General features: G+C 46.6%; 1 protein-coding gene across 1 annotated transcript; it reads right to left on the reverse strand.

The window, feature by feature from the left end:
• Window positions 1–1,418: 1,418 nt before the first annotated feature.
• LOC130132820 (protein enabled homolog) lies at window positions 1,419–26,519 on the reverse strand (the record flags this gene model as incomplete). The annotated part of the gene is given in 12 exon segments (XM_056301838.1): window positions 1,419–1,534; window positions 2,843–2,900; window positions 5,441–5,525; window positions 8,095–8,142; window positions 9,073–9,139; window positions 9,528–9,579; window positions 11,115–11,163; window positions 11,885–12,027; window positions 13,572–13,685; window positions 13,687–13,907; window positions 17,433–18,284; window positions 26,227–26,519. Coding segments are annotated over 12 exon segments (2,020 nt in total), but the record flags the coding sequence as incomplete, so codon positions are not given.
• Between the last annotated feature and the right edge of the window lie 271 nt (window positions 26,520–26,790).

Consider the following 26,790-nt stretch of genomic DNA (forward strand, 5'->3'; position numbering starts at 1 on the left):
AGCTCGGGGTGGGGCACGGGGCTCCATACAGATGGGGTTGTTAGCTCGGGGCGGGGGGGGCAGGGCGGGGCGGGGCACGGGGCTCCATACAGATGCTACACTTATTGCTTGTAATAGTATGTGAGACAGTCAATTCAATTTCGTGGCAAATCGGTGCCCCTCGCCATGTGCAGAAAACAACCTTACATGCACCAGAGGTACCAAAATATAACAAACACGGGGGGGGGGGGGGGTAAATGTTTTCAAACCAAAACAGTACATGGAAATAAAATTCAAACAGTTCTATCTACATATCCGGCCATGGTCAATTAGCATGGTAGCAATTAGCAAATCAGCATTTTTTTTCCTTTTTTGACTGACAGAAAAGGTTTGGTAGAGAGCTACAGAGACAGCGTTAGGGCGCCCTCGTCCCAGCGTCTCTGCCCGCCACAACGGTGCGAAACAAGAAAGAAGAGTCATGAAGCTCGACGGAGCGCTCGTTCCGTTAGGGGACAGACGGCTACAAAGGTGGTTCCACAGACGAAGAGACGGACTAGAGCAACCTGTTCCGAAGATGGGATTACTGAGCTACTTGATATGGCCATAGTTCTACACCGCAACGGACATGATTGTTTGATATATATAGAGATTTTTTTTTCTAAATATGTTTTTTTTTTTTCTGTCTTTTGTACATATTCAGGTTAAAATAGTATTTGAGGAAGACAAGCTTTACAGTGTCCTGCAATGGTGGACTGAACCAGAGTGCTGGTCCTCCATATACACACACACCCATACATAACCCCCCCCACCCCCTCCCCACACACACACTCATACATACCCCCTTCCCCACACACACACACTCATACATACCCCCCCCCACACACACACACACATGCGCACGCTACCCCTATGGCATTACAGGGACACTAGTTCTAGACTGTCCCCACCTTCTTCCTGTCTCTAATCTCCAGGCTCACCAAATAAAACGCGCCTTTCGATAGTAAATCACAAGTGCGTGATCCGAGTTCGGATTCTTAGCGTCAACTCCTCACACGCCAATGGTTAGTACAGTATCGTCGTAGAGTTCGATATCGTGGGTTTTTGTTTGTTTATGCGGGGGGGGGGGGGGTTTGTGTGTGTGTTGTGATTATAGGACAGAGAGAGACAAACTGTCTTTGCGTAAAAGACGCTGGTGTCTCTTTCAGACCGTGTACACTGTCCTCCAGGATGCAACGCCCTCGGAGACGCAAAGTGGATTCCGCCGGTCAGAGCTATCCAAGCTACGAGCCTCCTGATCCCGCCCGCCGGGCTCGTTTGTGCTGACTTGATGCTGGTCCGTCCCCCCCAAAATGATGTCCTCCCTCAGTGTTATTAACTTTATCGTCGTCATCATCATCACCATCGTTTTTTTGTCGTGTTTTGTTTTCTGGTTTTGTACTGTCGTGTCTAAAGTTGACCGCAGGTGTTTGGTCGGGTCACATGGATGCAGATGTGGTGTACGAGGAGATGGGATCCTTCTACGCCGTGTTGGACTTGCCCAGCTCCTCCCTAATTGCTGAGGATGCAAAGAAAGGAAAGAAGAGAGGAAGGAAAAAAGAAAAAAGATATTAGGATGACAAATCTTTTAATCGAGGAGGTGGGTGCTGATGAACCTATCTTATCCCAACGTCCTGCCAAGGACAGCTGGCCACAGCTTCCTGTGTGGCTGACGGTAGGGACTGTTGTTGCAGCTCTGAACATCCTGCACATTGCTCCAAAACTACCGACTCTCAAGCTAGCCTAGCTGTTGTCTAACTCAGTTTTTTTTTCTGACCCCCCCCCCTTTTCTCCCCAGTTGCACTTGGCCAATTACCCCAGTCTTCCAAGTCATCCCAGTCGCTGCTCCACCCCCTCTGCTGATCCGGGGCGAGGGCTGCAGACTACCACATGCCTCCTCCGATACATGCGGAGTCGCCAGCTGCTTCTTTTCACCTGACAGCGAGGCGTTTCGCCAGGGGGACGTAATGTGTGGGAGGATCACACTATTCCCCCCAGTCCCCCCCCCCCGAACAGGCACCCTGACCGACCAGAAGAGGCACCAGTGCGGCGACCAGGACACATACCCACATCCGTCTTCCCACCCGCAGACACGGCCAATTGTGTCTGTAGGGATGCCCGACCAAGCCGGAGGTAACACGGGGATTTGAACCGATGATCCCCATGTTGATAGGCAACGAAATAGACCGCCATGCCACCCGGATGCCATCGAACTCAAATTTGTCACTGGATGAATATGTGGTAGATGTGTAAACAGTTTAAATCCAAAATAACCCTTCGTCTTACTGTTCAACTTATGAGTCACAAACCAAGCTGAGATTTTGAGGACGGAACCAGCCGCACTTTCGTAATAAGATGATGAACGTCAGGTATCCTCCTCCTACAGCATTTATGAATAAAGTCCTCTGGTATCTCTGCACGTGTATTTGTGACATGACAATCCACAGCAGAAATGAGGAAAACAAGGATGGACCGCACTAAAGACTACCTAAGATTTCTCCATAGGATCTCAGAGTTCAACTTCTTTTTCATCAGAAAGGACATTATACACATATATCAGAGGGCATTATATACATATATCCACCAGCAGCTACTCCACAACACAGCGTGTAGTTAAACTAAGCTTTTTTTTACACACAAAAAAAACAAAGACAGGGAGGAAGGACAGGATAATGAGCGACACAAACAAAGATACAAGATACTGTTGTATTATAGTTTTTCAGCTTGATGGGTGTTTATATTCATTTATAGACTGACATCTGAATAGATTTAAATAATGACCAAGAGTCAATGTGAGTATGAGTGTGTGGGTTCAAGTCCAAGTTACCATCAATGAGCTCTTCTTTTAACTTTGACAGCTCCTTTCTCATCTCATCCAGGATGTCCTGTAAAGAAAAGCCAAGTTTTATGATGACAATTATTAATATTCTATCACTTATATATATATGCATGTATATATATATATGTGTGTGTGTATATGTATATATATATATATATATATATATGTGTGTGTGTGTGTGTGTGTGTGTGTGTATATATGTATGTGTGTGTGTGTATGTACGTATATATATATATGTATATATAGCGTTTTTTTCCAAAACCGTCAATGGTGTTGTAAGTGCTCAACTAATGAGGAGCAGAATATCAACACGGATACAGGAAAAAAAGTTTTAATGCATTGTAGTACAGGCCTGTTTTGTGCGTCTTGCGCTCATCAGCTGCTAATATATATATATATAGTATTATAATAAATATAATTACAATATTATAATTATAATATATATATAATTTTTTATATAATTATAAAAAATAGGTTTGCTACAAATTAAAAAAAAAACTGTTCTGCAGTTTGACAGCTCTCTTCTCTCCCTGCACATCCCCTCAGTAGGTCACATGGCATCACTGGCAGTAGCTGTACAGCGTTGTTTCGCTGTCCAATAGCGGTGGTTAGCTAGGAAGTAACTCTGCTAATGACCTGGCCGGACTGCATCCTTCTCTATGTCTCTCTCTCTCTCCAATACTCACTCAAAATCTCTCTCTCTCTCTCTCTCTCACACACACACACACACACACACAAATGAAAACACACGAAAACACACACACACACACACACACACACACACACACACACACACACACACACACACAAATGAAAACATACATGGCTCCTCTTAGACCTCCATTAAATTGGCTAATCCCTGAGCTAAAATCAAGCCCAAAGACTTAATTGGTGACAGGGAGAGAGAGCAAGCGATGGGCACGTGGCAGTAAAGGGTAAATGTAGGCATTAGTATAGCCTCACTGAATGGAGAGAGAGAAAGAGAGAGAGAGACATGGAGAGGAAGAGAGTGAGTGGTAGAGACATAAAATGGGTGGGTGGGTGGACTAGACAGGCGGGCTGGTGGGTGTTGGGGCTTGTGAATGAGTCTAGCAGCTTAACACAAGTGAGCGAGGTGCCACCCCCTCTCCAAGCAGCACTGCTGTAATGCTGCGCTGTGGCGGCAGATAGGGAGTGCTCTGGGAGACGCTCTACTTATCTCGCAGGCTCATTCATTGACTTCAGAGGGAGGAGTTCACTTGAGACAGAATATTTTTATTGGGAACACCCTCTCTCTGAACATGAACACTCGCGCTTTTCTTGCTCCTTAATATGCGTGTCCTTAAAGGCAGGAGCGTGGCTGCAGAATGCAGCAGCAATCTTAAAGGATAACTCCGTTTTTTTATAACCTGAGTCTTATTTTCATAGTTTTTGCCATCATCCATATGAATCATGTCATTTTCTCATCGGCCTCATTTTGGACACCGGACCACCCCTAGACAAAGCTTTACAATGGTTTCTCATGGGGCAATTGTCCTTTCAACACCTGTCCTTTCAATGACCCCAATAAAAACCCTTAGTGCCTCAGTTAGACTGTGTATGAGATTTCCATTCACCTATGACTTCTCCATTGTTCTGGCTGGTACAGGCAGCTCATTCCTGCAAGCTGAACCAGGAAGTAGCCTCAGCAATGCAATCGGTCATTGGACTTTGCAGATAATAAGTTTTAACTTGCACTTCTGCTTTCACATTCAAGTACATGGCTTAGACAACTGGGTTAAGCTGAAAAATGTCTGACGCTTGGGCACTTATAAGATGCCTTACGAGATGCCGTTGCAAAGATGAATCCAGCGGTGGTCTCATATCCAAAATCTTAATGATGCAGGAGAGTGAAATCGTACCATAACTGATATGCACGATAGCAATAACTATGAAAATAAGATCCAGTCAAACATCCATCCATCCATGATCCAAGCCGCTTATCTGAAGTCGGGTCGCGGGATGCTGGAGCCTATACCAGCAGTTATTGGGCGGCTGGGGGGGGGGGGGGCAGACACCCTGGACAGGCCGCCAGTCCATCAAAGGCAGACACATTCACACCTAGGGACAATTTAGCACAGCCAAATCACCTGACCTACATGTGTTTGGACTGTGGGAGGAAACCAGAGCACCCGGAGGAAACCCACGCAGACATGGGGAGAACATGCAAACTCCACACAGAGGACGACCCGGGACGACCCCCAAGGCTGGATAACCCCAGGGCTCGAACCCAGGACCTTCTTGCTGTGAGGTGAACGTGCCAACCACTCCGCCATTGTGCCGCCCTCAGGTCACACAAAAAAGTAGAATTACCTTTTAGGTGACATACAAAAAACCTCAACAGGAAATCACAGAAAGTGTCAGGTGACACTGTTCCAGCAGCACCACCGTTTCAGAAGGACGGGATATTTGAATTTCGGAGATGTTAATTATATTCTGCCAGCTACAACGTAGGTCGTGCATGGGACAAACCGGCTGCTCGATCCTGAGGCGACTGTGAAACCGCCTGCCTGTCCCCGGCTCAACTCAAACAGATGAAGAAACAGCTGTTCAAGAACACACACACACCTGTTTCAATCTGTCGTAGTCCACCGCTTCCGTTGGCACACCGTTGGCACTTAGGGACCCGGTGGGTGTGGGGGTGGATTTAGGTCTGAGGAGGAGAGAGAGGGAGAGTTTATTAACCGAGTGCAGGAAAGGAAATATTAAAATAAGACATCCATTATTGTCTTCCATTCATAATGAGTCGTGTAAATGTATCATTTTGCAGTAATGTGATGGCTCACAGTACATCATCTATAAACCACTGACGGGCCTGGAGCGAGCGCGGTGAAGGTCCAACAACATGACTCCACTTAGCTGTAAAACTTGCTTGCGCTGACTCGACATTCGTGAAACACTATTTGAACCTTTTCATTTACGACACGGCTGGTTAAAAAAACAAAAAGGAGATCCTGAAACAGCTATGACGAACACTGCTTCACCTTCACAGCGGGAACTGAAGCTTTTGCCCACGTGCCGTGGCAGCAGGTGGACAACAAGCATCATTCTGAACATTTTACCAGCCAGTTCTTTGATTCAGTTGTTGTCACGAAGTTGACAACAATAAACCTGCACACGCGACGGGTACGTTGCCAAAACTGCAGTTCAGAAACAGACCTGGGTTAGGGCATGCACACACCGCTGTGGGGGGGGGGGGTGGTCAAGCTCACACCTTTTACATGCATGCGCGCACACACACACACACACACACACACACACACTGAGAGAGTTCCCACTCATCACACCAACTGACACTGGAAAGTCAATAAGATATGAATAAAACCCCGGGGGGGGGGGGGTCCCTCATGCTCTTCTGATAATTTCTCACATCCTCTCTCACCTCCAAAACCAACGGGGTAAAAGGATCCGGTAACACTTCCTATGAAGCTTGCATCTATAACGCCCTATAAGCATATGTAACGCCCTATAAGCATCTATAATGCCCTATAAGCATCTATAACGCCCTATAAGCATATAACGCCCATACTTTTCTATAATGTGTATTACAATGACTAACGGCTATGGCTGGACCGTGAAATGGCACTGAAGTCTCATAGTGCATCTCTACAAAACTTCAGCAAAACAAGTTGGCTATGATGCATTATGACATTTGACAGATAAACAGGCTAATGATGACATATTTATAATGCATAAATCCGTTTTAAATTGACATAATGTATCATAAAGGTGGTTATGAGGTGTTGTGGGGGCGTATACATGGTTATAATGAATCTTACAATGACTTATAGCTACACTTATAGGGCGTTATAGATGCTTATAGGGCGTTATAGATGCAAGCTTCATAGAAAGCGTTACCGGATCCCACCTTCAACTTGAAGATGATTGAAATAAAAGATAAAATTGTTTTTGTTAGGAGAGACTTTTCTTGATGGACATCTTACTGAGACCCTCAAACCTTACGTCCATTATCCAAACTGCTTAACCTGCTCTCTGGGTCGCAGGGATGCTGGAGCCTACCCCAGCAGTCAATGGGCGGCAGGTGGGGAGGCACTGTGGTCAGGCCGCCAAAACATCACAGGGCCCACACACACACACACACACACACACACACACACACACACACACACACACACACACACACATTTACACCTAAGGACAATTTAGTGCTGCCGAGTCACCTGACCTACATGTCTTTGACTGTGGGAGGAAATCAGAGCACCCGGAGGAAACCCAAGCAGACACAAGGAGAACATGCAAACTCCGCACAGAGGACGACCCGGGATGACCCCCAAGGTTGGACTACCCCGGGGCTCGAACCCAGCACCTTCTTGCTGTGAGGTGACCACATTAACCACTGCTCCACCGTGCCGCCTCAAACCTTACAAGTGTTTGGAAACAGGAGACTAAATGAGAGGATGTAAGAAGTTAATAACCATGTTTCCTCACAAGAAGGTTCTTATTTTTGAAAAATTTCCCCAAGTTATTGTAAATTACAGAAAAATAAAATGTTGACATGCACATATGGTCATATAGTAACAGAGCACCGTCAGGTTTACCATCTATTGAGTTGTGATCTGGCCCCGTCTAGTCAGATATTAAAGCCACTTTTAATGAGCTGCAATCACACTTGCCCATCTGGTCCCTCACTCACTCACACACTCTCACACACACACACACACACAGAGCGGGTCTTATCTGCAAGTGCCTGCTGGGGATATGCTGGCTCCATAATGATAATACCAGGCCAGGTCCACACTGCACTGGGCGGTACCCCATTTTAAAACTCTGTTTGCGGGTGTATGTGTGCATATGACGCAAACTTATGGATTTCCCCACTTTGTAAAACTAGAGCGAGCTTAACATGAACGGGGTTAGGGAGGGCAGTTGGGTATGCAAAAAAGGGATGAAGGGGCAATTTGATCCTAAAAATGCACTTTAAAAATGACACTGAACCAAAAGGCGATAATCTAATAACAGACTAATAATACACTACCAGAGATGTCTCCAGCAGCTTGCAGATTATGGGGGAAAACACACACACAAACCAGCTAGACATGCCAAACTCTTCAACCACAAAAAACAACCAAAAAAACACAAATCCCAGCACAGCAAACTGCATATTAAAAGGAGATTGTTTTATTTATTGCTTTCTTTTCTTTTTTTCTTTTTTTTTTTTGAAGTAGGGGGATTCATCACACTGTTGAGACCCTTCTCTCTACCTGTTGGAGGAATCTGCTCCCATGGCATTTCTCCACGGAGACTCTCGTCTGTGTGAGCAGCAGAGACACTGGCTTTACAAATTACAGCTTGGCACTGGCGCCCCGGACCTTGGAGCCCCGTACAACCGGACCCGACGGGTTTGGGCTGTCAAAGGTTTGGGTTGGGTCACATTTCGAAAACTTATTGCTGAAAACATCGGTTGACGGCCACATGTCTGGCTTTCCTAGTTCTAAGGGTGCTGTACGAAGGCTATCTATGGTTCTGGTTAAGACGGTTTCAGAAATACTTCAAGATGTTTCAAAGAGGAACTGACAGAAACCATTGCTACCATCTCATATAATGAAATGACTCCTGGGAGGGTCTCTGACCGTTATCCAAAGGTACCCTGGGTCTTTAATTTTGAGTCTTAGGGGCTTAAAAGCAACTGTTTGGTGTGACACAGATCCATTTCTTACTCTTTAGCAAAGAATTCAAGAATGTCTTTGAAAAATATCACATACAGAACGAAAAAAATATGTTCTTATGATTACTCAGTATGGCTTATTTCCCGGTGTCGCCCTCCCCTGGTACTCCATCAAGAGAAACCCAGCAAAGAAAAGAAAAGGTTGACCCCGTAAACAAGCAGACACATGTAGCTAAGCTAGGCTTTAGTCGTGTTAGCCGGCCGTGAATAGTGCTAGCAGTGGGTCATGCTAATGCTAGCCAGCGCTAATGTTTTAATAAGTTACTGTGGTCCTGTTTAGCAACACCCCCGCTAGTAATTCAGACAACGATGATACTGTGAGAAAAAGTGAGCTTTGACTTTGGAAAAAAAACTTGAAAACTTTATATATTTTCCTTTAGGTGATGGATCATTTGAAGGTATGAAACATAAGATCAGTGGAATACCAAACGATATGACGATGTGTATGAAAGATGAGTGAAAACTTTGGCCCATTTTTTCTCTTCACTTTCAGAAAAGCAGAGGAAATTCGTACCTTCCGATAACTGGGGATTTGCTACCGTTCATCGTGTTCGTCCTTTCCCACGGCTTCCTGGGCATGTCTGGAGAAAAACAACCAAAACCCCCACCAGCCATACAAAAATTAATCTTTGTTTTTATTTTTACTACAGTAAACACAATTTAGCTGTTGCCCAGCTGTGTTAATCCCTCCAGAGTAAAAAAAAAAGAAGATACATTTCAAAAGCAAAAAAATGGATAAATCGAATCAATGATAATCTGTGCATGATAATCTGACACACTACATGGGAGGGTAACGTCTATCCATAAATATCTGTTGTGAGATCTACGCTAACTTGGACCCTTGTTGGCCGACTTCAGAAGATGCAGATGGTCACTGCCGTCCGTCTCACCGAGGACATGGTTGATGATGGCGTCCCACCCTGTGTTAAGACCCTGAACCCTCCCAAATATTCAGTTCCTCTCACTTACCTGGTGTGCTACAGGCTGACACTTTAGGAGTTGTGTTTACTTCGCCCTCCTCCTGTTGTGACAGACAACAACACAGGTTCAGAAGGTCAAAGTTCAGCCCCATTCAGGCCGACCAGGTCACAAATATGCCTATGAGTAATAATTAATGGCTTCATGGGATCAACTGATGTCTTTTTGGACATTGTAAGTATAAGGTGGGGTGGGTGGATGGATGGATGGATGGATGGATGGATACTTTGTCTTACAAGACGATTTTTATTTTCAGCTTATGTACAGAGCCTCTCATATGAAGAAGAGGCGTGTAACCAATAAGAACTGAACAACATTTTTTTGAATATTTCACATATCCAGAATAGCTGAGGTCTACTTCTGGCTGTTTTTTCCCCACTTAAAAATAATGAAGTCTTAAAATTGATGTCATCACCGTTTTTTCTAATTTTGCAACCAGCAATATCCATCCATTATCCAAACCACTTATCCTGCTCTCAGGGTCGTGAGGATGCTGGAGCCTATCCCAGCAGTCATTGGGTGGCAGGCGGGGAGACACCCTGGACAGGCCGCCAGGCCATCACACAGGGCTCACACACACACACACACACACACACACACACACACACACACACACACACACACACACACACACACACACACACACACACACACACACACACACAGTCGTGTTTCACTATCCTTGTGCGGACCTCTCATTGACTACATTAATTTCCTAGCCCTTAACCCTAACCTTACCCACGCAAACTACATGCCTAACCCTAACCTTAACCTAGCCCTAACTCTAACCGTAAACCTAAAACAAACTCCTAACCCTAAACTAGACCCTTTTCCTTGTGCGGACCTCTGAATGGTCCACACAAGGTGCGTCCTGTCAGGTTTTGCTATCCTTGTGTGGACATTTGGTCCGCACAAGGTTAGCTAAACATGTACACACACACACACACACACACACAAACACACCCACACACACACACAATTCATACCTAGGGACAATTTAGTATGGCCGATTCACCTGACCTACATGTCTTTGGACTGTGGGAGGAAACCAGTGCACCCGGAGGAAACCCACACAGACACGGGGAGAACATGCAAACTCCACACAGAGGACGACCTGGAACATCCCCCACAGTTGGACTACTCTGGGGCTTGAACCCAGGACCTTCTTGCTGTGAGGCGACCGTGCTAACCACTGCGCAGGGCAACCAGCATTACCATTTTTAAATATTGGCTTTTGTCAGTGCTCTTAAAATATAAAGTGTAGGTGTTGCGTAATAATAGTGATTACAGAGTGGAAAGCAGTACACAACCAACAGCACAGCATCTAAAGCAGTGAAATATAGTGTATATACACAGGAGCGCCATGCAAACAGACTATTGATTGAATGACGAGTGTGTTTAGAGGCTTGAGTATGGTGCACCTTATACCACACGGGATCCAACCCAGGGGACTCGGGGTGTGCACGTGTGGATTATCACACAGATGAAATGTTGAGTGACAGATGAGTGAGGGCAGAAGAGAGGCTTTCTGAGTTGAAGACAGGAAATTATGGGAGCCGTGTCTGCACCAATACTTACTGATCTCTGTTCGGGTTCAGGCGACGAGCCCTTCTCGGCAATTCTTCTCCTTCAAGGACAAAAATGGAGACGTTCAAAATGGAGATAAATAATGTGCTTATTCCTTCTACGTTAGTTTATACAGTGACATGTCAATTTTTTTTATTGGATTTTTTTTCTTTACATTTTCAGTAATTACACTGTGATTATGCAGGTTGGAGCTATCAGGTAAGGTAGGATAATAGGCGTTTTCTACCCCCCCCTTTTTTTCTCCCCAGTTGTATCCAGCCAATCACCCCACTTTTCCGAGCTTTCTCGGTCGCTGCTCCACCCCCTACGCCAACCCAGGGACGGCTGCAGACTACCACATGCCATGCCTCCTCTGATACATGTGGCGACCAGGACACATACCCATATCCGGCTTCCCACCCGCAGACACGGCTAATTGTGTCTGTAGGGATACCCAACCAAGCCAGAGGTAACACGGTGATTCGAATCGTGTTGGTAGGCAACGGAATAGACCGTTATGCTACCCGGACGCCCCAGGAGTTTCCTATTTTGATGATAACTGGTTCTGTCATTTCCATTTCCTTGCATTTTCCTGCATGGTTTTTGTATGACAAGGATAAAACACAAATTGGGCTAACTTTATCTCGCCACTTTAGCTAAATATCTTTTTAACTGTCCTGCAAAAGAAAAAGAAAAAGAAAGAAAAGAAAATAATTTGCAACAGTCAAATATCTGAAACTATCTAAATACTCATGTCATCCAGGTAATATATGATGCTTTACCTCCTGGCCAGCAGGGCACTCATCTCCTCCATCAGACCTCCGCCCCCAGGCAGAGGGCCATTGCCCCTGGTCTCAGATTTGGCCCCTGGGGCTCCTCCAACCCCTGCCATGGCTGCTGCCAGAGCTGCCCCAGGATCATCACTCTGGAGGGGGTAAACAAATTGTTCAGTCAAATATGACATATGAACAGATGACGGAATGAAGATGTGACGGGATGGGTTGTTTTAGTCACCCAGAGAGATTCTGTCTTGACTGGAAATATGTTCAGCAGCAGTCGTGACACGACAAGTGTAGACAAAATAAAACACTAACAAACTGGAAGACTGCTTTATACCAAAGAAACTGAAAAATAAAGATGTATGTTAACACAGTAGTGAAGATTATGGCAGGTAGATGTACGGAAGGGAATGAATGAGGAGTTGACAGATCAGCTGAAGGAGTTACCATGGAGATATGATGGAGGAACTATGGACATGTTGCAAAATACTGTCTAGTAGCAAGAAAAGTTCACATTGGTCAGTGTAGTGGTTCTCAACCAGGTCCTCAGGTACCACCAGTACCGCTGCTTTCTACTGTGCCAGAAAACTAACTACATTCACCTGTTGTTCCAGGTCTTAAACGTCCCTGACTGGAGACTGGAACAACTAGGACAACAGGAGAATATAACGGACTTTCTGTCACGAAAGAAAACTGCAGTACTGGCGGTACCTGAGGACCTGATTGGGAACACTGGGCTAATGCTAGTTCTACATCAAAAGTCTGTAATCTTTTCTTATACACTACAAAAAAATGAAATCTTATCAAGTGAACATATCTTGTGCTTGGTACAATAAGTCCAATATTGAGTAGAAATATCTTGAATTATCTTATTCCACGGGCAGATAATTTTGCTTATTTCAAGTTTTTATTCTTGATTTTGGTCAATTTAATCTTGTTTTAAACAAATGTTCATCTGTTTTCTTAAAACGAGATTAAATTGACCAAAATCAAGGGGGAAAAAACTTGAAATAAGCAAAATTATCTGCCAGTGGAATAAGATAATTCCAAGATAATTCTACCCAATATTGGACTTACTGTACCAAATACAAGATATTTTCACTTGTTAAAATTTCATTTTTTGCAGTGTAGGGACGAGTGTAAGAGAAAAACATTTTATTCAGAGCGGGCAAATGATAAAAATGAGCCTCAGTTTTCCTCGAACCCGGTTACTTTTTTGTTTTTTTTCCTAATTGGAGGGGGGGGGGCAGGCAAATTTTTGCCAACACCGGGCAGAACTAGTAAGAGGCTAGCAGATTGTCTCCACTTTTCGTTCTCCATGACTGCAGAAACTCACTGACAATAACTTCCACAGGGAGACCGTCAACATTTTTTACTCCTCCTGTGTTGGAGATGACATGTGACAGACGGTTAATGTGTGTGTGACCATGCGGGTAAGTACTAGTGACTATGTGCAAAGTGAGTGTGCGTGTGTGTCAAGTTTATTTATGTATGAAGCACTAAAGACACACACAGACTGAAAAGAAAAGTTGTGTGTGCAGGTTTGAGCAAGTACATGTATTCTTGTGCATTAGAGCAAGCTGTTCCCTGGGATCAGATATATAGATGTGAATACCTCACTTCACATTTGTGCGTGCCCCCCCCCACACACACACACCCAGTCAATCAGACAACATAATCAGGCGCTCACCCTTGGCACTTTGCGCAGCTTGGCTCCGGCGAGGGCAGCGGCCAGGCCTGACATGGGTCGGTCCTCTGCAGGAGCGAAGAGGCCAACAGGCAAGGGAGGGGCAGGGGGCGGGGGGTGGAGCTCCGGGAGGGGGAGGGGGGCCGGGCGGCGGAGGAGGGGTTCCGCCAGGGGTCAGCGTGGGAGGCAGGGGGGGAGGAGGAGGAGGGGGAGGGTGGCCGGCTGGAGTGGTGGGGGTGCTGACCGGGGTGATGCTCGCTGAGGTCACAGTGGAGCCGGGTGGGAGGGGAGGTGGTGGGGGAGGGGTGGGCGCAGTCAGCCCTGGCGTCTGAACCAGGTCTGGTGAAGAACAGAGTGAAGAGGGTGGGGTGAGGGTGTTGGGTGAGAGGCAGGGGGGGGGGACAAAAATAAAACAAGAGTTTGAACTGTCACAGTCTGAACACTATGGACACCACCTAGAAGCAGCAGTCTGTTTGCACCAACCAGACCAGGTCAGTTTGGCAGATATGGATTCAATGAGTAAGCCCCAAAGGTAGAAATTTTTTTTTGTTTTTCGGTGGATGGATAAGGAAGGCTTAACCCACGCTTATGAAACCAACTCTCCAATTACAAATAAACAAAAAACAAAACGGAGCCCGGAAAATTCTGAAACTGCCGAGACCAGTGGTGCTTTTCACTCACAGCTCTGCAGGAAGGACAACCGGATTTTCCTCTTTTTCATCGACTCTCCCTACCTGCCTCTTTCCAGATGGAGTTACGACTTCAGGCAAACAAATTGTTCTCGATTAACTTGCCTGGTTAAACAAAGATTACACAAGCAGACCGGCGCACATCATTACTGCTCCACAAAAATCCATTACAGCCTAAGTGTTTGTGAGGTGTATCGGCTGGTCACGCCACTGTAATCTTTCTTTTTTTTTTTGTGGCGCACTAAAGGTGTGAAATTAGAATTTCTATCTTTGGCCGGCACCATTTTATTCATATTTCCGAGACAATAACAAATGAACAGATGTAAATGTAGTACAAGAGCATGCCACACCACACCACATATAATGTCTTCTTCACGGGGCATGCGACACTGGTGAGCAGTGGTGAGTGAACACATGGCAGCAGCATCCTCAGCTCAGTCAACATAGTGGATATGAGGCATTTAACAGTGAAGTGCTGCATATGCAAAACGCTGACACAAAGCTTTTTTTTTTAAAGCACATACACACACAAAAAAAACACACGCACACACGTGATGAGCAGAAGGCAACACAGGAACTGAACAGCCAGTGTGTTTCAATAGGCCAACGCTATCTGCTTGTGTGTGTAACACTGTCCCTACCCTCAGGGGCTGCCGAAATGTCATCATTTCTTTTACTCTTTTCCCCCCAATTGTACTTGGCCAATTACCCCACTCTTCCGAGCCATCCCGGTCGCTGCTCCACCCCCTCTGCTGATCTGGGGGAGGGCTGCAGACTACCACATGCCTCCTCCCATACATGTGGAGTCGCCAGCCGCTTATTTTCACCTGACAGTGAGGAGTTTCGCCAGGGGGGGGGGCGTAGCGCGTGGGAGGATCACGCTATTCCCCCTGTTCCCCGCTGAACAGGCGCCCCATCTGACCAGAGGAGGCACCAGTGCAGTGACCAGGACACATACCCACATCCGGCTTCCCACCCCGCAGACACGGCCAACTGTGTGTGTAGGGACGCCCGACCAAGCCGGAGGTAACACGAGGATTCGAACCGGCGATCCCCGTGTTGGTAGGCAACAGAACAGACTGCCACGCCATGTCTTTACCCTTTAATGTGGTTATAATGAGCTTCCTCTGAGTTTTCATTGGAGACCTGCTGCCAAGAGCAATACGTGATGGATCTGACAGGAAGGTGAATCGGTTCCTCTGACACAACGTTTAGTGGGAGAAACATTTCACCGCTCAGCCAGCTGACTTGGCCAGTCTCTGACCGACTGAACCGATTCACCTTCCTGTGATTTCCTTACCTGGACTACTGAGCATGCACACAGAGACACTTTATGATGGAACGTGCATCATCAATACAATTCTGGTTAGTCTTGCCCCTGCCAACCCATCGCTGTGGGGAAACCAGAGGTCAAAGGCCATTAGTACACCTCCTGTGGCTAATAAAGAGAAATTTGCCCCAGGCTCAAGGTCACTGGAGGACTCGTGGGTGATTTTACGCAGGGTTATTTAACAACAGCCGAACCCCTTTTGACTTTTTTGAACTAAAAAGCCAATGGCTGAACAGCGAATAAACGAGCATTTCACACAAGCCTTGTTGAAAACTCGTTATAGAAAAAATAATAAATAAAATACGATTATCGAGTATGTTCTCGCCTGAGTTTTACTGATGTCTTATGGAATTAATGTCTTACTTACATCTCAAATGTAAAGATCAATTCCTATTACTCAGTTTTCAGCGTGTAGAGGTGTATATTTTTCTGATCAGTACTTCATAATCATGACAAATGTAGTTTTTAACTCAGTTAAAATAAGAGTTTCATCATGTCTTGAACCAATGATGGAACCTGAATGACTCTTCATTTGGTAACTGATCCACTATATTGTCTGGTAAGCAATTTTTGGGATGGGCCTGTCTGCCATTGGCTCATGTCTCTGATATGCACATCGTGTCCATCGTCCTTTGAGCAAATATGGGAAATCAAGGATCGACTGTCGACATTACTGACCACAGGAGGCGTGATGAGAAATCAGTTAAGCGAACACAGTGAAATTATAATATCAGTACAATGGCAACATGCAAAAATAAAACAAGAAAAAAAGTTGACAGAGGACAAAAAAACAACACGTGATTGAAAAATTAACGTTTTTGTATGTCAACATTCTGCGCTAGCTCCGCAACACATGCCATGCTCGAGGACCGGACACAACCCACGTCCAGTGAGCCGCCAGCCAGACAGCCAGACCTTCAGGACACAAGCACATGAATATGAAAAGACACGAGGCTCATGAGAAGAACGACGAAGACGTTGGACGGGCCTGCGCAAGGAATGCGTGTGACTAAAAGACCGATGGATGGAGCCCTTCTAGGCCAAGCACAAGACCCACAGCAGCACAGACGCAGTACACATATACAATACAGTAGTACCGGAACAGCCAATTCTGGTGCCAAGAGCGGTACCCGCAAGTGAAGCTCTGTGTTTAAACAGTCCAAATCCAACAAATTTTCCACAGCAAGGGAAGAGACGACCCCCCCCCCCCCCCGGAGATCAGCCTCTCCATGCTACTTCACCTGGTAATGGGTCCAGGTTAGCAGCAAAGGCAAACATCCAGCCTGGTTCACAAGCCCCCGGTTAGTCGGTAGGTTAACACAGTGGTGAGAGAAAGACAGAGGGTGGGAAAGATGGAGAAAGAGAAAGAGTGAGAGAGAGAGAGAGAGAGAGAGAGAGAGAGAGAGAGAGAGAGAGAGAGAGAGAGAGAGAGAGGATGAAAAAGGAAACGAGACAGTGAAAATTTGGCAAGAGGTGCCATAGAGAGACCGAAAGGGCTGCAGAGAGAAGTAGAAACAATAGAGACCAATCCAGGAAAAAAAAAAGGAAAAAAAAAAGGAAGAGAGATTGGGGGAGGAAGATAATGATGGTGCCAGAGCTACAGCGACCCAGAGAGAGACAGAGATCCAGAGGGAGAGAGAGAGCGAGAGAGAAACAAAAAAAAATAGAGGAAGAGAAAAAGTGAGAGGGAGGTAATGAAACAGAAAAAGAGATAGCAAGGACTTGGCAATAGATGCCAGAAAGAGAGAGAGAGAGAGAGAGAGAGAGAGAGAGAGAGAGAGAGAGAGAGAGAGAGAGAGCCACAGAGGAGCAGTCATAGAGAGTGATTCTGACTGGAGGCCTTACCCTGGGGCTGGGGCTGAGAAGAAGAGGAGCCCCCCTGTGGTGTCGGGGGCTCTGGGCCTGTGGTGGTCTCCTGCTCTCCCAGCCCCGGCAGGCCCAGAGACAGAGAGAGCTGCTCAGCGGATGCAGAGGCAGCAGCGGTGGTGGCGGCGGCAGCAGCGGGCGCTGTGGAGGGAGAGGGCACACCAGGAGCCTGGGATGAGGAGGGGGGAGACGAGACGAAGGAGGAGGACGAGGAGGGGAAGGGGATCAGGGGAGTCATGGGGGATGGTAGGGGAGGAGGGGGAGGAGGGGTGGGTGGGGGTGGCGGGGTGGGGCAGGTGATGCCCATGGGGGTGTGGCTGTGCGGGATGGTGACCGGGGAGGGTGCGGGGAACATGGGCGGGCCGTTGGGGGAGGGCGAGGGGGGCTTCTGGGTCAGAGGGGAAGGCACCGGAATGGCGATGAGGGGACGCGGCCCGGCGGCCTTCCCTGGGGGGCTGCTGATCATGACAGGCGGCGAAGGGGGAAGCGGAGTGAAACTACAGGCTGACCACACCACAGATTTGGGCGAGGGGGCGGAGGCTGGGGCAGGTGCGGGCGGCTGGGGTTGGAGTGAGGTTTGAGGCGGCGGGGCTTGCTGTTGCTGTCTCCTGGGTACTGTGGCGTAGTGCGGCAGCACTGGGTGGAAGGCGGAGCCGAGTGAAGTGGCGAACCGGGACGCCGAGTGTCGGAGCGGTGGGGTGGGAGGTGTGGCGGAGGAGGGAGAAGGCGTGCCCGTGGGAATCGGGTAGCCGGGGGCGGACGGAGACACGGGTGTGGAGGACGTCCTGCTGTACTCCTGGGGCGAGGGGGCGCACAGGGTGCTTTCGAAGGCTGGAACGCATGCCACGGAAAACAGACAGAATGGGGGACAGGACAAGACAGGACCAGAAGGGAAGGAAGGAAGGTAGGAAGGAAGGATAGAAGCAGCCACCGCGCACACAGAAGGGAAAGACAACAGGTCAGGACAGAGAAGGAAGAAGGGAGGGAAGGTAAAAAGAGAGAAGAAGAGAAGGGGGCAGATGAAGCAGGAAAAACCAGCACAGACCTAAACCTCAACCTTTTCCTCCCTGTCTGTGCGTTATGTCTATGGCAGAAATGGCGCTACTGTGTTAGTGGACACGGGTTAGCACAGTGGACAGACCCGGAGGAAGACAGCGTTTCGTCTTCTTGTGCAGAGAGACAGATCAGAAAAAGAAAAGAGAATCAGAGTGAGGAACAAAATGCGGAGGAAGACAACGCCGAAGAGGGAGGCATCACCACCCAGAACACACCAGACAGCATTTCCCTCCAAATGTACTTATTCGCCATTCGGGCCTCCAGTGCAGACAGCAGAATTTAGTCCAATTTGCCCCCATAATGCTAATGTGCAGATGGAGGGTGAAGTATTGCTTTAAACTTCATCAAAACTAAGCCAATGGACACAGTTTTGGTAATGAAATCTGCAACAACAACAACAGCAAAAAAAAAACAACAACAACAGAAATTGAACATTACCCTTGGATGGCAGTGATGCTATGACAGTGTAGAGGAAATACCGACGCCCACATAAAGTCACACACCAACCCCCAACATGCTTTGACCGACAATGGCGCTCAAATTCAAACCAAGACCAGGCAGTGCAGGCCTGATGGGGAAAACTAGACAAAGCTGTCCAGTCCATACAACACAACTGTTACTGCTGCTTGAGGCCTCCTACACCCAGAGCGCCACCAAGCTGCTCAATGGTAAGCAGTTAAGTGGAAAAAATCCTGGACACTGTGAATAAGAAAGACCAGGACAAACAACCCTGGTCCAAAAATTACTTAAATTGTGTGCTCACTCAGTGAGTCCAGGGGAAGGTAAAAAACACATTACTGAATAAGAAAGAGAAAGCCACCTTATTTTGTCATTGCACAGTTGCAATGAATTCATCCTCTGCCTTTAACCCATCCTATTGTATAGGAGCCGAGGGCAGCTGCAGCGCCCAGGGATCAACTCCAGTTCTCCTTTTCATTGCCTTGCTCAGGGGCACAGACAGGAGTATGAACCCTAACATGCATGTCTTTTTGATGGTGGGAGGAAACCAGAGCACCCGGAGGAAACCCACTCAGATACGGGGAGAACACGACAAACTCCACACAGAAAGGACCGGGATGGCCTGGGGTTCGAACCCAGGACCTTCTTGCTGTGAGGCAACAGTGCTAACCACCGGGCTACCGTGCCAGCCAGAATATTGTCTATAACATGAATTCCATCCATCCATTATCCAAACCGCTTATCCAGCAGGCGGGGAGACACCCTGGACAGGCCATTACAGGGCTACTTCGATTGAAATATAGTCTAACTGTCAGGTAGCTAGGTACCTGCCAGGGGTTGATTTTCAATTTGGAATTTAATGAAAAGCAGCAAAAAAAAAAAGAAGCTTTTACTGCAATTCCTCTTAGTACCAAATCCTGTCATATAAATTATTTGAATTACTGTTTACTTTCTGGGGGCGTCCGGGTAGCGTAGCCATCTCTTCCATTGCCTACCAACATGGGTATCACTGGTTTGAATCCCCGTGCTACCTCCAGCTTGGTTGGGCATCCCCTAGACACAAATTGGCTGTGTCTGCGGGTGGAAAGCCGATGTGTGTATATGTCCTGGTCGCTGCACTAGCGCTTCTTCTGGTCAGTCGGGGCGCCTGTTCGGGTGGGGTGGGGGGGAATAGCGTGATCCTCCCACGTGCTACATCCCCCTGGTGAAACTCCTCACTGTCAGGTGAAGAGAAGCGGCTGGCGACTCCACATGTATGGGAGGAGGCATGTGGTAGTCTGCAGCCCTCCCCCAGATCGGCAGAGGGGGCGGAGCAGTGACCGGGACGGCTCAGAAGAGTGGGGTGATTGGCCAAGTACAATTGGGGAGAAACCCCCCCCAAGATTATAACTCTTTTTGTGTCCAGACTAATGTTTAACATAAAGGTTTAGAAACGTACTTGAGAAACAGTATCTGCATCTTCAGGCCATCTTCCAGTACAGCCTCTTGTTTGTTACCGACACACTTATCATTTCCACTGTCTTACAGAGTATGGAGGATGGATGTTCTGTGGAAAACGGCTCATGGAGGCACATCTCTCTTTCTCCCTCTTGTGTTCGAATGATGGGCAGGGAGCATCTGTTACCCCAGAATCCCCTGGTCCGAGTCCAGACACCCCCTCGGCCTCATCTTGTTAACGCTATGTGACGCGAGGAGGGTTCAGGTTCGGTGACGGTGTCGGGGGGCTCATGTTGTCCCGAGTCAGCCAACTCGCCGCTCAATATTTAATGCCCCATTTGGTTGTGTTGTAAGCGACGCAGCCTTTCCGTCACTGCTCAAGTTCTGTGTGTTGCTGTGCGACCATCTTAGTGCAACATTTGGGCATATTTTTTCATAGCTTTGTGTGGCTTAGGATTCTTGCCTTACCGTCTACACACTAAAGACAAAACACTAAAATAATGGACCCATACTATTGTGAAAACAAAAGAACTATGAACTAAACAGATCCTCGTTGTGTGTTTCAATGTTTTTCTTTTTATTTCGGGGTGGACCGGCAGGAAGACCTCAGCCGGGCTGACGGTTTGGGGAGGAAATGCTTCATCTCGTTTCCGGCACGGGATTCTAACCGGATCTGGTGGTGGAAAGCCTTTGTTACTTATGTTAAGTGGCTCCACAAGGCGGTAGGTGTGGCCCCGGTTAATTAGTTGTCTAATTAATTACCTTTGTTGTGTTTTGCTAAGTGGCGGGGACAGTGTAACACGGACCCGCCATATGTTAGATGAGGGGGCTCAGGTTGTTAATCCTCCGCTCACCTTCTGCCCTTCTGCTTAACACAACCTCGCTGGCTGCACGGGTGCACAGAATACACGTGTGGCAGGCTCGCCAACGAGTTTTCACGTCTTTTTAATTCAAAACTTTGAGAGACGTATCCCCGGATGTACCCGCATGTACGACTTCCAACAGCTGGGCTGCGCTACTGGACGCTTTACTAGCACCAAACGTGTGACATGGGAGCAACGCTTTTGAGAAGTCCAAAGAAGATGGACGTCTTAAAAATTGTTTTCCAAAACCTGCAAAAAGGATCCCTGATACACACACGATACACACACATGACACACACATGATCTCTTCTATAGCTCTTACACTCTCATGCATGGTCACGGAAAAAAATACACACCGAAACGAAGACACACACATATATAATACACAGCATCAAAAAAAAGCACCTCTTGTTTTCTCTCAGATGAATGTAGCACTACCTTTAGCTGACCCTGCTAGACAAGACAGACACACAGACAGACAGACAGACAGACACACACACACACACACAGACACACACACACACACACACACTGAGAATACTGCTGGCATTCATGCGGACATGCCCTTCCTTGGCCTTCTTCCAAGCGGTCTTTCCCTTCCCGTTTCCTATTACATGGTCATATTCTCTTATCATTCAGCTGTTAGTCTCTCCCTCTCTCTCTCTCTCTCTCTCTCTCTCTCTCTCGCTCTCTCTCTCTCTCTCTCTCATTAAATGATCTTTTTCCCTGCTTCCCTACAAACTTTTATGCATACTGTAAAAACTACCCTTCTCCGTGCTCCTGATTCCTCTCCTCCTGTCTTTCATCTCCCCTTTCATTTCGCCTTCGCTTCCCTCTCTGCACTCTCTCCGCCCTGTGACCGCAATTTTCCACACAACTTCAGTCTACCCACAACCCCGGCATATGTACACACTCCCTCCTGCGCCACTCACTCTCACACACACACAGGGTGTAGCTGTGGGCAGGTCATGTGATGAGGGCCACAGCTTTGCTCTGCCATCCTAGAATAATCAACACACCACCATCACCACACACTGATTACACAGAGAGCTGAACCCCCACCCCCCACACACACACATGCATGTGTTCAATTAAGCATGTGCACCCTGCAGAGACAACCACATGCAGGCAACACACAAAAGCACACGGGCACATAAAATGTACAAGCGTGAACACACACACACACACACACACACACACACACACACACACACACACACACAGAGGAGGCGAACGCAGATCAAAAAGAAGAAAAAAAATCCGCTATGGCTCAGCAGTAAAGATTTGGAGCCCTAAGTGCTTCTGACACAGACTGGAGACCCATTAGACTCATTAGAAAGACCCAACTCTTCTCTGTTTGCAATATCACATTTGCATATGACTATTGAACGTCATATTTATTTATTTTTTCCTTTTCTTTTTTTCTTTTCTGATATATATTTTTACTTATATTTATTTAATAAATGTATTATTTATTTTATATTCTATTTAACATATTTCACATCATTTAATAACATAACTATTTAACATTGGTGGCATGCATAGTAAATTCAGAGCATAGGACATCTGCTGCACGTGCACCAAGTTATTATATACGTGGTTGGATAGATGGATGGATGCATTTCCATGTTGTACACTTCACTGGGGAGTAGAGGGATCGCACATATGAACCTGAGACTCAGCAAAACAAATGTTGAAGTTTTAGAAAAATAAAAGGACACCAACACCGTCTAATCCAGAAAAGGGCACGTTGGTATTTGGATTATCTGACATTTTCCCCTTAACAGGTGTATTGCAACGGGTAAGGGGATGACCGTTTCCACGTTGGACCTTCGGCTGGCCCCAGGGTATGGGATGCAATGGGCCCACTTCTAGTCTTAGGAAAAGGGTTGAAAGAGAGACGCAAACTCACCGTTTTTTGCCTGACTAAAGCAAGAGCGGAAAGCTTTCAAACAGGTTTTTTTTTTAAAAAGATTTGTAAAAAAAGAAAAGAAAAAAAAGTCATAGAGGAGAAGGAAACTGCGCTCCAAAAAGTCTTCCATACACAAGGAGGACGTTGTGAAGTCGAGGTGAGGGACGGACCGGTAGACTGGCTAAAAGCAGCAGATGTGGACATAAATGTCCTCGACGAGAGTTTAGGCCTCGACAGCGATACACGGACGGCGTTCTGGGTCTGCTTCAGAAATGGCCAGCGGTTGAAGAAACGTCGTTCACATCACCAGAATCCTAACGGCAAACGTCTCTTCCAGAACCGGGCTTACGGTCCATGTGTTCATAGCTGTGGCTTAATAACAGTATTTGGGAAAGGCGACGGCTGCAGCGCCAACAGCTGCTGAGAAAATATACATATTCACACACACAATTATATAGTTACCACACCGGAGAGAGAGACAGAGCAAGAGACAGAGAGAGAGAGAGACAGAGAGAGACAGAGCAAGAGACAGAGAGAGAGAGAGAGAGAGACAGAGAGAGACAGAGACAGAGAGACAGATGGAAACAGAAAGACAGAGAGAGAGAGACAGATGGAGACAGACAGAGAGAGAGACGGAGAGAGAGAGAGAGAACTAAGTAGCATTAAACATCAAATCACAACCTTGCAGCAAAACATATCCAAACGTTAACATGCAGTATGTGCCTGTGTATGTGTGTGTGTGTGTGTGTGTGTGTGTGTATGTATGAGTGCCCTAACATGATGCATGTATGCTTCTTCTCTTATTTCGTGTTACAGTACTGCGGTTGACATGTTGTGAGTGTGTAACACACTACCCTCTGACCCGGAGCTGTAGCACATGTGCACACAACATGTCACACACATGTACGCCCTCACACACACACACACATTCATGCTCTGTCCTAGGGCGCCTCTCTAGCATTTTCCCTCATTATGTATTTTTAGCGACTGACTAAGAAAGAACTGTGACTGCTCAGTTGTGTGTGTGTGTGTGTGTGTGTGTGTTTATGCATGCATGTTCTAATATTCTAAGGACAGCAATGAAGCCTTTCAAACAACGCTTTCTCCCATACTGACCAAGTCCTGAGACGGTACCGGCTTCCTGTCCCGACTCAAAATGGACCTCCTAACCCGTCCAATGTCCAGTTTAGACATGAGAGTAACATGTCACATACAGTGTGTTACTTTTCTGCTTCACACTGACTGTCTGTGTTGTCTATTTATGTTTACCACAGTGGATTTAAGACATGTTGTACCCATTTTTGAATTAAACATGCTTTTCATACAAAAAGCTGGTTAGTAAGCTACAAGACAACTAGTTCTTAATGTCAGTCACACCTTAAAAGCATTTTCAAATAGCCAATTAATTCCTCAATTAATTCATCAACTAATTAATCAATTAATTCAGCAATTCACATCCTGGAGATTGGGCTTGATTATCTCCTGAATGAAAAAAAATATGCATATGTTGGTGGAGGACTCGGTCAAGAAAAAAATCTCATCTCTATATCCTCTCACTCTCTCTCACACACACACACACACACACACACAAACACACACACACACACACACACACAAGCGTACACTTCTCCTATGCCCCAGCGTTTCAGCAATCTGTTCCTAGTGCCTGTCCAGCCCATGGGCAGATGGACTGAATGAGGCAGAGTCAGTCAGGAAGAAGGGCCATAGCTCAGCCCTTAACGAGGCTAGCTAACGAGGCTAGCTAATGAGGCTAACTAACTATGCTAGTTAATGAGGCTAGCTAACAAGGCTAGCTGGAGATGGCACTGGGACTCACAGCAGATGTTTTTCCCTTTAAGAAGGGATTCTTCTCCTGTGCCCTGCATTAGCTTGAGTATTATGGGGACAGCTTGCTTGGAAAACCTCTTCTGAATAGCACTGGATTCATGCAAAACCTGGTCAAGTAGCTCACGGCTGACAGGAAATTAGAGATGCTGAGTGTAAATTCCCTACATAGTACATTTCCGAAGTTTAAATCTTCAAGTTACTTGCTGCTATAATGGATGGGCACCATTAAGCCTTGACCAGGTCTAGATTCCAGACGGTTCTAGGTTCAAAATCTGGCTGCGATTGCAGCCATGGTGAGATGTTTAATGAGGGCAATCAAGTGATCTCTTACCTCTGCATTTAGTTTGAACTAGCAGAGGTACCCGGCGTTGCCCGGGGAAAATGCTCTCACCAAAACAAACAACACGATCTAATCTTTACAATATAAGCAATGATGAAATATAAGATAATTTATGATATGATACATGTGATAAACGAACGTCGAATAAATGAATCATTAACGAAAATTATCAAATGTCATCATTTTCAATCCATTCATCAAGCTTCTTTGCCAATGTGGGTATTAATCGCTGCAAATCCACCGCCGCCACAAATCGCCACAAAGTAAACTCAATTTCGCAAATAAATCAAATTTTTTACTTGGTTTTTACAATATTTTTTGAACTGTGCAATCCTTAGAAAGTGCTGATTCTAAAGATACCTTTCTTTTTGTTCTACAATGAGTATTTCTGGAGTTTTAAGCGAACATACAAACATACGCTCTTGCTTTTCATATATAGATATTTGCTTAAACAGAGAGACGAGCGGATCCATTTACTTTTTTTTAAAATTATTTTTTTGCCCAGAAATTTTTGTTTCTACCCTGGTATCAAAACAGCGAGATAATGTTGTAGGCCAAACAGAGAAGAAAAATCATCATTTACTTATTGGCAAACCTCTGTTCTTTTAGGACCCTTTTTTAAACCAACATCTCCACTTTAATGATCACTTTGGTCAGTAAAACTAGCAGGATCTCAGCATCAACATGCTCACGTAAAGCCAACCCCTTCAGCCTGTTTAGTCAATATGGATATGATCATCTATCTACAGTGTTTTCCCAGTCTGCCTACAGGGAACTCCGTGTAAGTGTATGTGCATGTGCAAGTGCATGTGTCTGTGTGTGTGTCCCAAAGCAGACAAGCAAAGGTGAACCACTCACCGGCGTTGGAGATGCGTCTCCCTCTCTCCCAGTCCTGCTGCTCCCTGTCCAACTGCTCCTGCTGCTCCCTCTCCGCCTTCTCCCGCTCCATCAGCTCTCGCTCTGCGCGCTCCTGCTGCTCCTGGCGCTCCCGCTCTACGCGCTCCCTCTCCGCCTGCGCCTCCCTCTCCAGCCGCTCACGCTCCTGACGCTCCCTCTCCTGACGCTCGCGCTCCATCATCTCACGCTCCAGGCGCTCGCGCTCCTGACGCTCCCGCTCCAGCTCCTTCTGCCTCTGCAGCTCCTGAAGCTGCCTGCAGGAGGGGAGAAGGAAAAGCATAGGAGAAAAGGGAGGACAGAAGGGAGGTAGGTGAGGGGACGGGGGAGGATAAATGAGGAGAGGGAACAGATTAGGAGAGATGGTAGAGAGGAGGAGTATGTAAAGGTGAGGAGAGAGGAGGAAAGGCAAAGCAAGACCGTAAAGAGAGGAGGTGTTGGAGAGGATAAGGATGTGGAAAATATAAGAGAGCAGAGGAGAGGAGAGAGAAAGAAAACATATTTACTATGTAAAAAAAATCAAATACA

Source organism: Lampris incognitus, unplaced genomic scaffold (assembly GCF_029633865.1).
Source record: "Lampris incognitus isolate fLamInc1 unplaced genomic scaffold, fLamInc1.hap2 scaffold_175, whole genome shotgun sequence".
NCBI lineage: Eukaryota > Metazoa > Chordata > Actinopteri > Lampriformes > Lampridae > Lampris > Lampris incognitus.